General features: G+C 42.8%; 1 protein-coding gene across 1 annotated transcript in view; it reads right to left on the reverse strand.

The window, feature by feature from the left end:
- The window catches only part of LOC117421191 (programmed cell death protein 4-like), a 41,273-nt gene that overhangs the window by 17,440 nt on the left and 5,045 nt on the right, over window positions 1–18,788 (reverse strand). Inside the window, exons 3-4 of the mRNA XM_059034147.1 lie at window positions 6,391–6,663; window positions 3,023–3,120 (exon numbers count right to left, since the gene is read on the reverse strand). Coding sequence (XP_058890130.1) covers window positions 3,023–3,120; window positions 6,391–6,663 — 371 coding nt within the window. The remainder of the gene's footprint in view (window positions 1–3,022; window positions 3,121–6,390; window positions 6,664–18,788) is intronic.

Genomic DNA, 18,788 nt, shown 5'->3' on the forward strand with positions numbered 1-18,788 from the left:
TATGAAATGTTGTAATTAGGATGTAAAACAAATGACCACATGCCAAATATCCGCTAGTTCAGAAGCAGTAATACATGACGAGAAGATAAAAAGAAAATTAAATGTCAAGCAAATTCTGAGGGCATAAAGTAATTATTTAATTAAGGGAATTGAAGTTATAACAACAAGGAGGCAATGCTAGTGTAAGTCGCACCTGAATGTAATCTTACATATGTAGGTGTGCCTAGTAACCAAGTCACTATGGTGACTCTCAGTACAAATACAGTCAAAGCACAACTGAAAGCACCCTAGCGCATCAGCACACACAACGGCTGCGATGCTGGCTCCTGGGATCAACCACAGTGCGGTCTCCCCAGCGTATCAGCATGACAACCGTCTGGATTGAGCTAAGTAGGGTACATCTCTGGGGTCTTCAAGTGGGCACCATCCTCGGCGTTTCATTGACTAGCCCACGACACCTCAAGAGGGCTCAACGGTGATTCTGGCATCCCAGCATCACCCCCCTCCGTCCCAACCAGGTTTTTGGCTGGGTAGAGTTCATGATGCCGTTGACCTTAACAAGGGCCCCAGGACCAGTGGAAGTAAAACAGCCCCATAACATCAAAGATCCACCACCATATTTTACAGTAGGTATGAGGTTCTTTTTTTCTGCACACACATCCTTCTTTCGACGCCAAACCCACCGCTGGTTTGCGTGGCCAAAGAGCTCTATTTTAGTCTCAACTGACCATATCGCCCGGTTCCAATCGAAGTGCCAATAGGGCTTACGTTTGTTGGTTGCTCTCAATAAAGGCTTTTTTTCTGGCAACCCTTCCAAATAGCCTATTGGCATGGAGGTGGCGTCTAATTGTAGATTTGGAGACTTGGTGACCCCAAGATGCAACCAAGTTCTGTAATTCTCCAACCTTGGATTTCCCTTTGCCTCCTGAACCATCTGCCTCACTATGTGTGGGGGCAAGATACACTTGTGTCCTCTACCAGGCAAGTTTACCACTGTTCCAGTGGTTTTGAACTTCATAAATTACTGCCCTAATAGTGGGAAGTTGTATATTTAGTTTTTTAGCTATTGTTTTGTACCAATTGCCTGATTTATGAAGGTCAACAACCATTTGTCTCATTTCATTTGTGAGTTCTTTGCCTTTCCCCATGGTGATGGATGACAAATGGATTTCATATGCGTGTTACCTCATTTTTATACCCCAGTGAAACAGGAAGCCATGGAAGGCCACAATACAGTTCCTTAAGACTGAGATGAACTTAAAGAAGTAGAATGTCAATGCAGATTTAATTTTGTTTGATTTTATCTCTAAGAATCTTTAGGGGTGCCAATAATTCTGACACCTATCTTTGAAAAAAAAAGTATTACTTGTTAATAAAAAACTCTCTAAGCAATTGTATTAGAATAAAAGAATATGGTTTTCCCATATATTTGAGCATAAAATATAGCTCATTACTGGTGTTGTTTATTTTATACAGCCTTTTTTGCTCTTTATCAAGGGTGCCAATAATTTTGGAGGTGACTGTGTGTGTGTGTGTTTATATATATATATATATATATATATATATATATATATATATATATATATATATATATATATATATATAGTCAAATCATACCCCATGGAAATTTATAATTTCTAGAAATTTCTAACAATTTATAGGAAAAATCTTTTGTAGCAAAACGTATTAGCTGTAATCTTGGATTACCTTACCTAAATTAACATGGAGTAGTCCAGGATTAGTACTAATCCGGGTCTGTGGAACTAGTCGTATGGGCCAAGATTAACATTATTATTATTATTATTATTTATTTCTTAGCAGACGCCCTTATCCAGGGCGACTTACAATTGTTACAACATATCACATTATTTCACATTATACAGACATCACATTATTTTTACATACAATTACCCATTTATACAGTTGGGTTTTTACTGGAGCAATCTAGGTAAAGTACCTTGCTCAAGGGTACAACAGCAGTGTCCCCCACTGGGGATTGAACCCACAACCCTCCGGTCAGGAGTCCAGAGCCCTAACCACTACTCCACACTGCTGCCCTCATTCATTTCCACACTGCTGCAAAACATTCATTTCCTCCAGACATGCTTGGGACTGAAGTGCAACTCTGAGCTTTTATATACACACACATCAATGTGAGATCCCATACCTGCGAGGATTCGTCACAGTTCAGATTTTATATACACATCAATGCGAGACCCCATACCTGCGAGGATTCGTCACAGTTCAGATTTTATATACGCATCAACTTGAGATCCCATACCTGCGAGGATTCGTCACAGTTCAGATTTTATATACGCATCAACTTGAGATCCCATACCTGCGAGGATTCGTCACAGTTCAGATTTTATATACACATCAACTTGAGATCCCATACCTGCGAGGATTCGTCACAGTTCAGATTTTATATACACATCAATGTGAGACCCCATACCTGCGAGGATTCGTCACAGTTCAGATTTTATATGCACATCAACTTGAGATCCCATACCTGCGAGGATTCGTCACAGTTCAGATTTTATATACACATCAACTTGAGATCCCATACCTGCGAGGATTCGTCACAGTTCAGATTTTATATACACATCAATGCGAGACCCCATACCTGCGAGGATTCGTCACAGTTCAGATTTTATATACGCATCAACTTGAGATCCCATACCTGCGAGGATTCGTCACAGTTCAGATTTTATATACACATCAATGCGAGACCCCATACCTGCGAGGATTCGTCACAGTTCAGATTTTATATACACATCAACTTGAGATCCCATACCTGCGAGGATTCGTCACAGTTCAGATTTTATATACACATCAATGCGAGACCCCATACCTGCGAGGATTCGTCACAGTTCAGATTTTATATACACATCAACTTGAGATCCCATACCTGCGAGGATTCGTCACAGTTCAGATTTTATATACACATCAATGCGAGACCCCATACCTGCGAGGATTCGTCACAGTTCAGATTTTATATACGCATCAGCTTGAGATCCCATACCTGCGAGGATTCGTCATAGTTCGGATCCCTGGCATCCGGCTCCTCGTAATCATAAACCATCCCAGCTGCACCCCACACGCCTTTACCACCTGCTCCCCCTGCAACACACAACAAGAACATGCATCTCACTAATACAGACATCCCCCATACCACTGCTGGAAACACAAACACAACGCAGACATCCCCCATACCACTGCTGGAAACACAAACACAACACAGACATCCCCCATACCACTGCTGGAAACACAACACAGACATCCTCCACCACTGCTGGAAACACAAACACAACACAGACATCCTCCATACCACTGCTGGAAACACAAACACAACGCAGACATCCTCCATACCACTGCTGGAAACACAAACACAACACAGACATCCCCCATACCACTGCTGGAAACACAAACACAACACAGACATCCCCCATACCACTGCTGGAAACACAACACAGACATCCCCCATACCACTGCTGGAAACACAACACAACACAGACATCCTCCATACCACTGCTGGAAACACAACACAGACACCCCCCATACCACTGCTGGAAACACAAACACAACACAGACATCCCCATACCACTGCTGGAAACACAAACACAACACAGACATCCCCCATACCACTGCTGGAAACACAAACACAACACAGACATCCTCCATACCACTGCTGGAAACACAAACACAACACAGACATCCTCCATACCACTGCTGGAAACACAACACAGACATCCCCCATACCACTGCTGGAAACACAAACACAACACAGACATCCCCCATACCACTACTGGAAACACAACACAGACATCCCCCATACCACTGCTGGAAATACAACACAGACATCCTCCATACCACTGCTGGAAACACAAACACAACATAGACATCCCCATACCACTACTGGAAACACAACACAGACATCCCCCATACCACTGCTGGAAACACAAACACAACACAGACATCCCCCATACCACTACTGGAAACACAACACAGACATCCTCCATACCACTGCTGGAAACACAAACACAACACAGACATCCCCCATACCACTGCTGGAAATACAACACAGACATCCTCCATACCACTGCTGGAAACACAAACACAACATAGACATCCCCATACCACTACTGGAAACACAACACAGACATCCCCCATACCACTGCTGGAAACACAAACACAACACAGACATCCCCCATACCACTGCTGGAAACACAAACACAACACAGACATCCTCCATACCACTGCTGGAAACACAAACACAACATAGACATCCCCCATACCACTGCTGGAAACACAAACACAACACAGACATCCCCCATACCACTGCTGGAAACACAAACACAACATAGACATCCCCCATACCACTGCTGGAAACACAAACACAACACAGACATCCTCCATACCACTGCTGGAAACACAAACACAACACAGACATCCTCCATACCACTGCTGGAAACACAAACACAACACAGACATCCCCCATACCACTGCTGGAAACACAACACAGACATCCCCCATACCACTGCTGGAAACACAAACACAACACAGACATCCTCCATACCACTGCTGGAAACACAAACACAACACAGACATCCCCAATACCACTGCTGGAAACACAACACAGACACCCCCCATACCACTGCTGGAAACACAAACACAACGCAGACATCCCCCATACCACTGCTGGAAACACAAACACAACATAGACATCCCCCATACCACTGCTGGAAACACAAACACAACACAGACATCCCCCATACCACTGCTGGAAACACAAACACAACACAGACATCCCCCATACCACTGCTGGAAACACAAACACAACACAGACATCCCCCATACCACTGCTGGAAACACAAACACAACATAGACATCCCCCATACCACTGCTGGAAACACAAACACAACACAGACATCCTCCATACCACTGCTGGAAACACAAACACAACACAGACATCCCCCATACCACTGCTGGAAACACAACACAGACATCCCCCATACCACTGCTGGAAACACAAACACAACACAGACATCCTCCATACCACTGCTGGAAACACAAACACAACACAGACACCCCCCATACCACTGCTGGAAACACAAACACAACATAGACATCCTCCACCACTGCTGGAAACACAAACACAACGCAGACATCCCCCATACCACTGCTGGAAACACAAACGCAACACAGACATCCCCCATACCACTACTGGAAACACAAACACAACACAGACATCCCCCATACCACTGCTGGAAACACAAACACAACGCAGACATCCTCCACCACTGCTGGAAATACAACACCAGAGCTACTTTCAGTATACAATTTCAACAGACTTGGACACACAATTCTTTCAATATATGCAAAATGAACACACAGTATTTACACCTCCACAGCCAATGTTGCATGTACTTACTATAGAGGATCCTAATCCTAACTCACGGCCCTCAATTCATGTCATGTTTGTTTAAAATAATTAAGTGTTACATTTTATTTTATATTTACTGAAATGACAAAGCTCCATATAGAAAACAGGACACAGTTAAAAAAAAATAAATAAATAAACCACCACACAACAGCCCGATAACTGTATCTTCATAGTAATTCATTCCCTACGTTTGATTCTGTTTATCTTTTCTAATCCGGCAACCACAAGTCACTAACTTAGTCAAAGCAGACATGTCTGTATGAGACGCCAAGGACAACACCCAGGTTTCATCTGTAACCTTCATTAAACTGCCTCTCACCTAGCAAGAAAATAAACTAAATGTCCTGTACTCGTATAGTTTGGTCAAGTGGATTTGCTTTTTTTTTTTTTTTTTAAACAGATACAAGCAAATTGCATTATTTATATGACGTTATCAAAAAGTTGGAAATAGCAAGATAAGACAGTTCAGCATACTAGATGGTGTGTGATATTTCAGCTTGACTGAACAGGTGCAATGTTCTGAGCATTTCCCTAGATTCTAGTTATGTTCACAAGCTCTCTCTCATTTAAGATGGTTGTACTGGTTGAACTAAGCATGTGATTGATCCAAGAACCATTGACACAGTTGCTTTTGGGAGTGTATGAGCTTTAACCTCTAGTGGTTATTGAGTAGCTGGCATTCCGTCATTAAACTACACCAAACTTCATATAGAGACAGCCTTTCCGAACCTGCCAGACTTGATTAATGTTTGGTGTTTCAGCTGTCACTCTCTCACACACCCACATTCCCAGATTGCCTGCACAGTGTTGTTTTTCAGCCCAACAAAAACACTTGGCTGTAAAGAGGTTAATTTAGCATATACTTCTACAGAACACACTGCTTCTGCACCGCTGACCCCGTTTTATGGTACAAGGTACAACTTGCATGCTTAGGCTCGGTTGTTTACCTTTCTTGGGTAGCCCCCGGCCCTTGCCCATCCTGGACTTGCGGTCACCGACGCCGATCTTGCCCTCGGTGCCAGACTCCCCTCCTGTCTCGGAGAGGGACTCCCGGGTAGAGTCGCGGGACGAGGTCCTACGCAGTCTCCGCTTGGCCTTGGCCTTGAGCCGGGCCTCATGCAGAGCCTTCTCCTGGGGCGTCCAGTTCCCGTTCACCTCTCCCTCCGCCAGCACATCATCGTCTGCAAACTCCTCCTCCGGGGCTCCTCCAGGGAACATGCCTGCAAACACGCACATGCATCAGGAGATCCAGTTACGAACAGCACACTTACAAACCGATAACCAAAGACACCAGAAACAGGGCTCCTGTCTACTTTAAATAACACGGAGATCAAACACTGGGAATCTTTACCAATGCAACACGGCTCTCGTAGGTTTACTGCAGTTTTCTAATTTATTTTTTCTCAAATGAAATGAGCTTATCTTTTATGATTACAATACACATGCACAGTAAATCACTGGAAAAAAATGTGTCAGTTACGGACACTTCAGTCTCATGAACAACCTTCATTTCTGATTTGTTTGTAACTGCAGTTCCTTGGGATTATCACTGCTAAAGCCACAGTTAAAGAGGCATTGACTGCAATTTTACAGTAACTGAATGTTTTGTTTTCTGATATTTCTAAAACAGGTTCTTCCTTTTTTCTATTTTAACTTTCACTACTAGAATCCTACTTCCATTCTCTTTTTGGTGCCAGAACTGTCTGTGTCGCTTTCATTTGAAGATAACCCATTCAGTTTGATACAAATTAGCATACCCATTACAACAGAAGACAACTTAAAAAAAATCCAATTTGAATTGATGAATTTAAATTGATGAAAGCCAACACAGTTTTCGCTCCCTAAAGTGATCAACCTGGCTCTTTTCCAGGAAGGAATCAATGCAAAGATACAGGCCTGCATACAGGATTCAGGATATTTCTTACTACCTCTTGGACTAATCCATTGAATGCAACTTACATTTGACACTGGTGCAATTCAGCTGGCAAAGCTACACAGCAATCCCCTCACACAGTATGTGTACAGAAATTAGGACTGTGTATTCTAAGGAGCATCATAAAGAGCATCTTTTACACCAGAGTGTAATCACTAATCTGTCCCCCTGCAACACTTTGCCCCTAGTGAGTGTAAGAAATTCTGCAATTGCATTAAAAGTAAGAAATGCTGAAGCCAATGTGGCATTTGTTAAATCCACTAGGGGCAGTGTTACACTTACGGGACACTTGGCAAGTCTGCAACCCTTATCTCTTAACACTATCACGGCTTTATCCACAGACCGGTCGTTGGGAACCACTGCTCTAGTGTACTGAAATATGAGATTCTGAGAGCTCTAGTGAGACCAGTGGAGTGCTTTACATTTCTGAGTTTTCAAAGGTCACCAGGATGCACTGGACTACACATGAATACATTAGTTAAGATCCCTCAGCCACTTCCTGCCATTACCAGGTTGCACTTTTAGGGTCAGATTCAGTAGATTTAACTTAATGTCGGACACAATTAGTTTATGGGGGGGGGGAACAAACAAACTATCCCCTCTGGCTGAAATCATGCACATTTAAAGCCTCACTGAGTGTGCAGACCAGCCCTGGCCATGGTTAGAAACTGCAAGTTTCTGCACTGTTTCGGAGGGAGATATGCCCAGTAAATTGTTCCTCAATGGGTACGGTTGTGGAACTTGCATGACTCTCAAATCCGAAACTTTTTCCATCGCTACCCGGTTTACAGTATTGCTAACATGTATTTACAGTACTGTTTTTCTACTGGAAGCATAGCCCAGCACATAGGAGAATAAAACAGGGAACCAGGATCTCATGTCTAGAACCACAACATTCAGGGATCGCAGCGTTATCCGAATAACGCACAGCATGCTTAACCAAGCTTAATTAGGGAGATGGTATTGTAATGTGGACTCCAACCCTTTGCAGCTGCAACCTGAGCAAATACTGTGCTACACAGTTGTTATCTGCACCTAACAAAGATGTGTCAGCAGCAAACAATCAATCTGATTTAGATAGGTGTGCAGGGTCAGCCCGGGATAAGAGCATTTTCCATGAATTAATAGAGCCGTTTAAAAAGCTTCTTTACAGATCAGCAACGTTGTTGCAGGATAAAAGTCACAACAGTGAGAAGCACCACCGATTGGACTTAATCAACCAAATGACAACAGTTTATTATAAAATGATTACAAATAAAAACAATACTATGTATAGGCTACATTTTTCATAATCACAGCAATATTACACATTACTCAATCAATCAATCTTTATTTGTATATAGCGCCTTTCACGAGATGGCCGCAAAGCTCTTTAAAAGGATAAAAACTACTAATTAATATTACAATAAGCAGTAAAAATGAACAGAATACAAACAAGTAAAACAGTAAAAACAAACAAGAAAGGGCAAGAAAACACTTTAAAAAGACATACAAGCTACATTATAGAAATGTGTTTTTAACCTAGTTTTAAAGGCAGCAACAGTGGGAGCTTTCCTTACAGGGCTAAGCAGCTCATTCCATAATTTAGAATCCTGAATGCTCTTCCCCATTTTTTTTTTTTCTGAATTTTGGGAATCATAAGTAACCCGGCATCCTGTGATCGGAGTGAACGTCTAGGAACATATGGGGTTAAAAAGAGCATTTAAGAAAGATGGGGCAAGGCCATTTAAAGCCTTATAGGCTATCCCTTTGCGGTCCTATGTCGGACCAGGTCCGACATTACAATTTTCCCTTTCCTGTCTGACATCATCAAAAAGACGTAAAGCACAGGTCTCTAGTTGTTTTTTTCGCCGAAAAAAGCAGAGAAAACCATTCAATTGCCGAGTGAGACCGATAGGAGCTGGAAAAAAAAAGGGGCAAATCTGAACAATACACATAGCCCCGGCACCACAGAGATAACATGGCCATAAACAAACAAGATAGCTGCTTCTGCATCCAGCGCTCAAAGAATATCACAGACATTTGCAGAGCTTTTTGAGATGTTATTGTAATAAAATAATGACTCAGATCGCATTACTGAGGTGTTTGATGATAAAACGAGTGTTCAGGAGATGATTTATCAGTATGCACGACTATGAAGAGTTGTGTGAAAAATACAGCGAACAAGGGGTGGGGCGGGGCTGGAGATGCAGTACTGAGTGTCCTGTTGAGATGCAGTGCCTTTTAAACCTGTTTTACTGTGAAACAAAATACTTTTAAAACAGTGTGTGTAAAATAAACAGCGTGTGTGAAAATAAATTGGACCTGACGCACCTGAGACGCGCTGAATAAATGGACCGCTAAGGGTTAAAAGCAGCACCTAAACCGGACAGGAAGCCAGTGCAAAGATGTTAGCACATGGGGTAATGTGCTGTTGTCTCTTAGTCTGTGTTAAAACTCTAGCAGCAGCATTTTGCAGACAAGAAATAACATGACTACGAGTATCGGAGAAAAGGGCATTAAAATAAATCAATCCTTGGAGATACAAAAGCATGCATCAGTTTCTCAGCATCTGGTCAGGAAAACATACTTTTCAATTTGGCAATATTTCTTAGATGAAAGATAATATGTAAATGTGTGGTTCTAAAGAAAGATCTGGGTAAAAGGTCACTCCTAAGTTTCTCATTTTCACTCTAAATTTAGAAGAGAAGCTGTCAAGGATGAAATCAGACGAATGTATTATTTTGTTGTTTCTGAAATCCCAGAATCATCACCTCTGTTCTACCTGAGTTTAACATTAAAACATGTTTAAACATCTAACTTGTCAGCAAGACGGGTATTCGAAATACTTGCAGCAGAGGTGTCACCCTGTTTTGAGAGAGAGAGATATAATTGGGTATTGTCAGCAGAACAATGAAAATTAACTCCATGTCTACAAAAAATGTTGCCCAAATGTAGCATATACAAAGGAAACAGAATTGGGCCACAAACAGAGCCCTGTGGGATCCCACAAGTGACCTTTGACAAAAAAAGTCTCCTCAATTTTAAAGCCTGTTTGAGGGATAGGATCGAAACCAAGGCAGGACACTACCTGACAATACCACCATATTTAAGGCGATCAATTAAAACAGAATGATCAATAGTGTTGAATGCAGCACTTAAATCTAATCTAAGAACCGAAGGAGAGCCCATATCAGAGGATAACAGCACATAATTTACCACTCGATTAAGTGCTGTCTCAGTGCTATGTGAAGGCCTAACCCAGACTGAAATTATGTGATGAACTCTCAGAAATCTGCCGAGTTGCTCAGTCACTACTCTAAGACTAGACAGAAATGGGAGATTGGAAATAGGCCTGTAGTTGTTAAGAACATTGTGATCTAAGGTAGGTTTCTTGAGCAGAGGTTTTACTACAGTAGTCAAATGAGTTAGGAACAGTACCTGATAAAAGAGCTAACAATATTAAAAACTGCAGTGTTTATTTAAAAAGTGAAGTGGGAATAGGGTCTAACACACATGTTGTGGGTTTCATCTTTAACTACAGTAACCAAATCCAGTTCACGAAGCAAGGAAAAATGCTCTAAAGTTTGTCTGGGTGCTGTATGACAAGGCCATGTGTAAATTGCGATTTCACGGGCTGCGCGGAAATCGTGAAATTAGCTCAATACCGCGATTTTAACAATGTTCTTAAGAAAAAAAAATACATTTCATAATTATTTGTATTTCATAAAAAAATCAGTGCTGTGCAGTGATTGTCATGTGAAAATGGATGTCTCTAAAAAGGTCTGCAGCAGATCACGTAAAGCAGTATCCAGGAGGTAAGCTCTTCTGTACGTCCTGCAACGTTACTGTAGATCACTACCCAGAATCGGCTGTTGACAGGCATTTAGATTCAAGTATTCACCGAAAGAGAAAGGCAGAAATCCAGAGCAGTACTGCGACTGCTTTACTTGCAAAGAAACAAAAAACGGTGACTTCCATATTCCAACAGTCCACTGAAAACCGTGAAGCACGAAACACATACAATTTTGACCTGACAGAGGCATTTGTTTGCGCAAATATCCCTCTTGAAAAACTGGACAACCAAAAGTTAAGTAAATTCTTTTACGTAAATTCAGACTGAGTGTAGCAAATGGTGGAGTGATTGCTTCATCAGCCTAGCTGAGATGTGAATACCTATCAAGTTGCTGAGTATCACAAGCAGGAGATTATGGAATTGGTAAAACAGTCTGGTTGCTTGTCAGTGGTCACGGATGAGTCGGCTGATGCCCAAGATCAGTATGGGTTACATATTGTATTTGTTTTGCAAGACCGGTGAACATGCATCTGGCGTACTAGAACTGAAAGCTCTCCTTGCAGATACACTTTACCTACAGGCTGTTACGACACCGTTACACAAGCTATTGTAAAGTGCTTGAATAACTTTGATGTTGATTTTGATAATGTCAGTGCATTTATCTCTATAGTTGCTGTTTTAAAAAATAATAAACTGTACACAATTTATAAAATAGTTCTGTGCACATTCCACGAAATACTATACCTTCACCCGTGACATTTCCGCAATTTTCACAGGATCTTGGAGTTTCATAGAGTCGGATAATAATGCTTCAAAAACAATAGCAGAGTGGTCTGAAACCGTGAGATCAATGATGGACAAGCTCAATGATGGTCATAGACCACAAGAGATAACTAAATCTATTGTATGACCACGAGAGTCGGGCTAGTAACATGTTGAGAAAAACCTCAAGTAATATCATAAAATCTCTTCCAAAGGGATCTCCATGTACATCAACATGCATATTAAAATCACTTAACACCACAATCTTCTCATGCTTGACAGCTAGTGTTGATAAAAACTCAAACCGATTAAAAAAAAAAAAGAAGAGAGAGTTGGGTCTAGGAGGCCTATAAAATAACTGCAACCTAAATAGGAATTTTGCCACGAACCACAAATGATAACATTTCAAATGATGAATAACCTTCTATATTTTCATGACTAAGAGCAAACTTTACCAAAAATGGTAGCAATCCCATCACCTCGCCCTTTAGGACACACACTCCGATAAAAGGAGAACCTGTCGAACAGGCCTCAACTAGCGGTGCATTCTCGTCCTGCCTCAGCCACCTCTCAACTAAAGTTAAAATACCGAAATCTGATTCGAAAATGAAGACGTTAATTATGACAGATTTATTACCCAGGGGGACATTGTATTAACTAATTAAATTCTCCTAACAATCACTGGGAAGGAGATGGAAACTGACAACGGGGGACTGACACTGCCTTAATAGAATAATCCAGGTTGTGGATTTTGATCATGTGGCTCAAGTTTGTAAAACATTTCTACTGGTGATATATTCAATCAAAGACAGACACATACATATATATGTGTGTGTGTGTGTGTGTGTGTGTGTGTGTGTGTGTGTGTGTGTGTGTGTGTGTGTGTGTATATATGTATGTATGTATATATGTATATGTTAAAAGGGCAAAACCTGGTGGTCTGGCGAGTCGAATTTTGCCCAGGCCAATCTAGTTTCTAGGTGAATCCCGAAGTTACCACTTTTTTTCGGCACTCGTTTTTTCAACAGATTTCACTGAATCTCGGGGCTAGCCAGTCTAGTTTCGTCCACTGCTTCAAAATCTATAATGGGCGAATCTCGTTCTCCCACGACATTAAATATGGGCGAGTCTAGTTTTGTCCAAAGCTTCAACATCGATGCTGGGCCAATCTAGTTTTGCCTATGCCAATTATTTGGGCAAGTCTAGTTTTGCATTTCTACACTCTCCCCTGCCAGCTTCCAAGTGCGTTGTGGGGGTACCTGCCTCACCTCCACTTCAGACAACAATGTAGCAACGGTGTTTTGGGTTTCCAGCAGTGGTTGTGAAAAGGCAGGACACCAGGGATGGTTTTAATAGCAGCTAACACCACTCTTTTTATTAGCGCTCTCCCAAAAAGAGAAAAGTCTCGCTCCCCCATACACACACAAGAGAGAGAGAAACAGTAACATGCAGAAAAATTCGCCACACACACGAGATAAATACTATGTGCTCAAATCTGTTATACAATGACATTTGAAATGCGTGTAGAAAAGGAGAAGCCATACTAATGGGGGATTTCAACTTCCCCCATATAAAATGGGAAAACCTGATGGGGGGCATGACGGACGAAATTGAAATGGTGGAAATGACAAATGACTGCTTCCTAACGCAATTTGTCAAGGCACCGACTAGAGGGGAGGCATGCCTTGATTTAGTCTTTTCAAATAATGAAGACAGAAAAACAAACAGAGGTCAGAGAGCCATTGGAAAACTCAGACCACAACATGGTCTTATTTGAAGTATTTTTTAAAACCACAAAAGTAATGACTAAAGCTAAGGTTTAGAATTTTAGAAAAGCAAACTATGACTAACAGAAGTAGATTGGAGTAAAATAGAGAAAACATCCACAGAAAAAGGATGGCTGTTTTTTTAAAAATGTAGTACTAGAGGCGCAAAACAATTACATCCCAAAAGTAGACAAATCTAAATCTAAAACAAAATGACCAAAATAGTTTAAAATCGAGCGCCGCGGGATTTATTATTGATGTATTTAGGACGGCGTAGCCGAGTGTTTGTTTATTTTTAAAACGTGTTCTGGCAGAGGCGAGATTGGTGCTCGTCCTCTGCCAGGAATAATTAAACTCGTGCAGAAGGTGGCCATCTCCCGAATTAATTAAGTGATTCATTTTGTTGCTAATTGGGAGATGGTCACCTGAATATAAAAAGCCTGCAGCTCTCCAGCTCGAGGTGGGTGTTAGGAGCGGAGAGAGCGAGAGTGGAGAGAACGGGGAGTTTAAAAAGGAGTTTAAAAAGATAACAGGATCAGTGAAGGCTATAGCTCAGCCTGACCTGTGTTTTATTTTGTGTTCGTGATTGGTTTTGTTTACCCTTTTATTTTGCTCTGTGAGCGCAAGTGTTTTGGTTTAAATATTTTATTTATTTTTGTCATTAATAAAAACGGCAGCCAGACGATTCTTTCTTTTACCTGCAGTACTCCCTGGTGTCAGTTTATTTTCCCTTCCTGCTTCTGCCTGACGTCAGACCACCAGTCACTCTGCCACACGTGGTGTCCAGCGTGGGATCACCAGCGCCTCCTGGACTCAGGCAGAAGTAGGGTACTGCAGTTTTGTTCTTCATTTTTTTTTCGATTATTACTTGTGGAGAAAGGAGTGTGTGGAGGAAGGAAGATGGGAGGAAGAAAAGAAAAGAGGAAGCAGCAACCGCAGCAGCTGTGCAAGAGGTGCTGGTCCCGCCTCCACCACCTCCAACGGCCGGAGCAGAGCAGCAGGAGCTGTCTTTGTCTCCACCGCAGCCACCAGCAGAGGAAGAGTGCCTCCTGGTCCCACCTCCGCCAGCAGAGGGAGAGTTCCTGCTGGTTCCACCTCCACCTCCATGGGAGGACTGTGTGTCGCTCCCACCACCACCAGCAGCAGAGGGAGCATGCCTGCTGGTTCCGCCTCCATCGCTGCCACCAGCAAAGGGAGCATGCCAGAAGGGGAGAAGCCCCTGCTGCCTTCGCAGCCAGAAGGGGAGAAGGCCATGCCGCCTTCGCAGCCACAAGGGGAGGAGGCCCTGCCGCCTTCGCCAGGAGCAGAGCAGCAGGAGCTGCCTCTGCCTCCACCATCACCACCTGAGGGAGAGGAGCAGGAGCTGCCTCTCCCTTCACGACAGGACGGACCGGGACAGAAGGCTGGCGGTCTGCAGCTGCCCTTGCACAGGCTGCTAAAAAGGGCAAGGGGGAAAACGGCCGGGTCACCGCAGCTGAGAAGAGGGCCAAACCTAGCCCCACCGCTGGTCCTGGCTCCCCTCCTGCAATCGCCTCCTGAGGGACCGCTGCCGCCCTGTCGTGCATCGCCCGGGGATGCCGGCCTCGCACCGCCTGGGGATGCCACGCCTGGATCGCCTGGGGCTGCCTGTGGCTCCGCATCGCCTGGGGCTGCCTGTGGCTGCCTGTGGCTCCGCATCGCCTGGGGCTGCCTGTGGCTCCGCACAGGGTACAGGGTACGAGGGAGAAGTGGAGCTCCCGCTGCCGCCTCCATGGCCAGGGGCTCCCCTCCCGAGTTCGCCTCCCGAGGGTCCGCTGCTGCTGCCGTCGCCTCCAGAGGGTCTGCTGCCATCGCCTGGGATCGTCGGGGATCCTGCTTCGCCTGGGGTCGCCGGGGATCCTGCTTCGCCTGCGGTCGTCGAGGGTCCTGCTTCGCCTGGGGTCGTCGGGCGCTCTGCTTCGCCTGGGGTCGTTACACTGTGGCCGGAGCCCCACGGAGGGGAAATGCCAGGCATGAAGAAGGGGGGGGGTGGGGGAGGTCAGGAGACCAGCTCCCCCAGCCGCATTTCCGTGGCAGGAAACACTGTGGCCAGAGCCCCACGGAGGGGAGCTGCCGGCCACAAAGAACTGGGGGGGGGAGGTCAGGAGACCAGCTCCCCCAGTCGCACTTTCGCGGCAGGATAGTGTGTGGCGGGAGCCCCAGAACAGGGAGCTGCCAGCCACGAAGAATTGGGGGGTTCCGGACCTCCCACCATGGCCACCCCCATGGACACTGTGCTTCCTCCTCTTCAGGGACTCTGAGACTGAGGGGGGAGGTGGCCGTTGGGGCCATGTGTGCGTTGCACAAAGGGGGGGGATATGTAACAGGGCGAGGTGCCCTGTACATTTGATTTGTTTATTTATTTTTAGAACGGAGTACCCCTCTGCCCCTGTGTTATTTTGTATTTGTTTATTATAATTTTGTATTGTATTTTATATGATGGCAAGTGCCGCGGGATTTATTATTTATGTATTTAAGACGGCGTAGCCGAGTGTTTGTTTATTTTTAAAACGTGTTCTGGCAGAGGCGAGATTGGTGCTCGTCCTCTGCCAGGAATAATTAAACTTGTGCAGAAGGTGGCCATCTCCCGAATTAATTAAGTGATTCATTTTGTTGCTAAAATCGGGAGATGGTCACCTGTTATAAAAGCCTGCAGCTCTCCATGTTCGGGGTGGGTGTTAGGAGCAGAGAGAACGGGGAGTTTAAAAAGATAACAGGATCAGTGAAGGCTATAGCTCAGCCTGACCTGTGTTTTATTTTGTGTTCGTGATTGGTTTTGTTTACCCTTTTATTTTGCTCTGTGAGCGCAAGTGTTTTGGTTTAAATATTTTATTTATTTTTGTCATTAATAAAAATGGCAGCCAGCCAATTCTTACTTTTACCTGCAGTACTCCCTGGTGTCAGTTTATTTTCCCTTCCTGCTTCTGCCCGACGTCAGACCACCAGTCACCCTGCCACAGGGGCTAAAACCAATTCCAAAATGTTTTTCCAATATTATAACAGCAAGAGAACATTCAAAGAGGAGGTTAAATGTCTAAGAGACACAAATGGCAAAATCAAAGATGAAGAAAAAAAATAGCAAATATACTAAATTATTACTTTTCACAGGTTTTTACAAAGGAGGACACGGACAACATGCCCCACATGTCGACCTGTTCCGATCCAATTTTAAATAACTTTAGCATAACAGAGGCAGAAGTGTTAAAGTGACTAGGAGCTCTTAAAATAAACAAATCCCCTGGGCCAGATGAGATCCTCCCAATAGTTATCAAAGAAATGAAAGAAGTTATTTACAAACTGCTAACCAAGATCATGCAACAGTCTCTTGACACAGGGGTTGTACCGACAGACTGGAAAATAGCAACCGTAATACCGATCCACAAAAAGGGAGAAGATATTTCAGTTTTTTATTTTTCTTAAAAATATTTCCCAACATAAAACCAATGTCACCTTACAATAATTGATTTTGAGTTTCAGTGTTTTAAAATAAAATATCAAACAGAACGAAATTTCAATGTACCATTTGTAATTCAGTAATATGAGAGAATTGGTCAGGGGTCTGAATACTTTTGCAAGGCACTGTATATATATATATATATATGTGTATTATATATATAAGTTACTATGAACCAGACAAGCATTGCAAGGATAGAAAGATAAACTGTACTGAATTTGAAAATGGTCTCTTTAAGCCCTACATTTCAAGTAATACTGTATTACCAACATGTTTTCTATCTTAGCATTATGCAAGCATGCTAATAATGGTTCAATCTTATCACAAAGTGATCCACAGTCAAAGATAATGCATGCCAGTTGATCGTTCACCTGACAATCACTTTATCTGTTGTTTTCTACCTGTGCTGATGCAATTACAGCAATTACAGCTCCTATGCTGAGCAATCAATCAAATCTTCCCTTCAGCCCCCACATTATCAAATTAGCAGAGGAATGAAACCAGACACTTGAATCGTAAACACAGAATCGTGTTCACTGTACAAGCAAAGAGAAAATCTGTCACAGATTTAACCACAGATGTGGAGGCTGCTTTTTTGGCTAAATCGGCTGTTTTTACACTCGACCTTTTAAACAAAACGGATGTACTCTACTGTAGCTGTGAAATGTTGGACCCTACTATACCCTACTATACATTTCACAATTTAGTCCTGAAATTGTTTTACTTTATCATCCTCCTGTATGTACGCCCTGGTCTAACACTGTACACTGCACTGGTTGAAGTCAGTGGCTGCCCCACTCCACTATGAGAAAAGCAGTTTGTATGCACCCCATAGAATTAACTGATTTTGTTTCATAAAGTCGAATGAAACCTGCTGAACATTGTTACATTAACATATTGCACTGCATAGCGCTTTGTAGGTTTCCACATACTTAGCAGAACACTGACACAAATTGAAAACTGACATTTTGAACTCTTACATGAAATACTCTGATGCATTATGAGCATCAACAATTTACTCAAAGCCTTCAGTAATGTTTTCTACTATTATAACAACCTTGACTTGCATAAAGAAGGAAAAACATTGAGGGAAATGGCTCGCATCACTCAATTTTCAAGGTGTGATATCCGAAGAGTACAGAGAAACATCATCTGTAATTGACAAACCCAGAAAGAAGACAAGCGTTGCAGTAAGAATACGTCTTAAGAAAGGAGAACAAGACCAAAAGGCAAAAATTGGACTTTAGAACAATGGTCAAAAGGTGCTTTGGACTGTTGATGGATGAACAATGACACCTGTGCCTTCTGACAGTTCTGTTGTCAATTCAATGCTTGTCTTCTCTCTCTCATTATAATATATTAGTGTAGATATATATGTTGTAGATATCTTTCTCAAGGGAGCATGTGTTTGAATCAAAACATTGGAGGTATTCATAGGTTTTTGATGGCATGACAACTACTTGTTATTGTTTATATTCAAATCCATGATTTATTCTTACATGGTGTAATGGTGTTCTATATATCGTGACATCATTTTTACTTCTATCTTTAATCTATATTAATTCTAATTAACATTATTTTATATAAACTAGTTTTATTTATATTATCATGCAATGCTGGCTCTGATGATCAGTCTT

This window comes from Acipenser ruthenus, chromosome 1, assembly GCF_902713425.1.
Source record: "Acipenser ruthenus chromosome 1, fAciRut3.2 maternal haplotype, whole genome shotgun sequence".
In the NCBI taxonomy this organism is placed as follows: Eukaryota; Metazoa; Chordata; class Actinopteri; order Acipenseriformes; family Acipenseridae; genus Acipenser; species Acipenser ruthenus.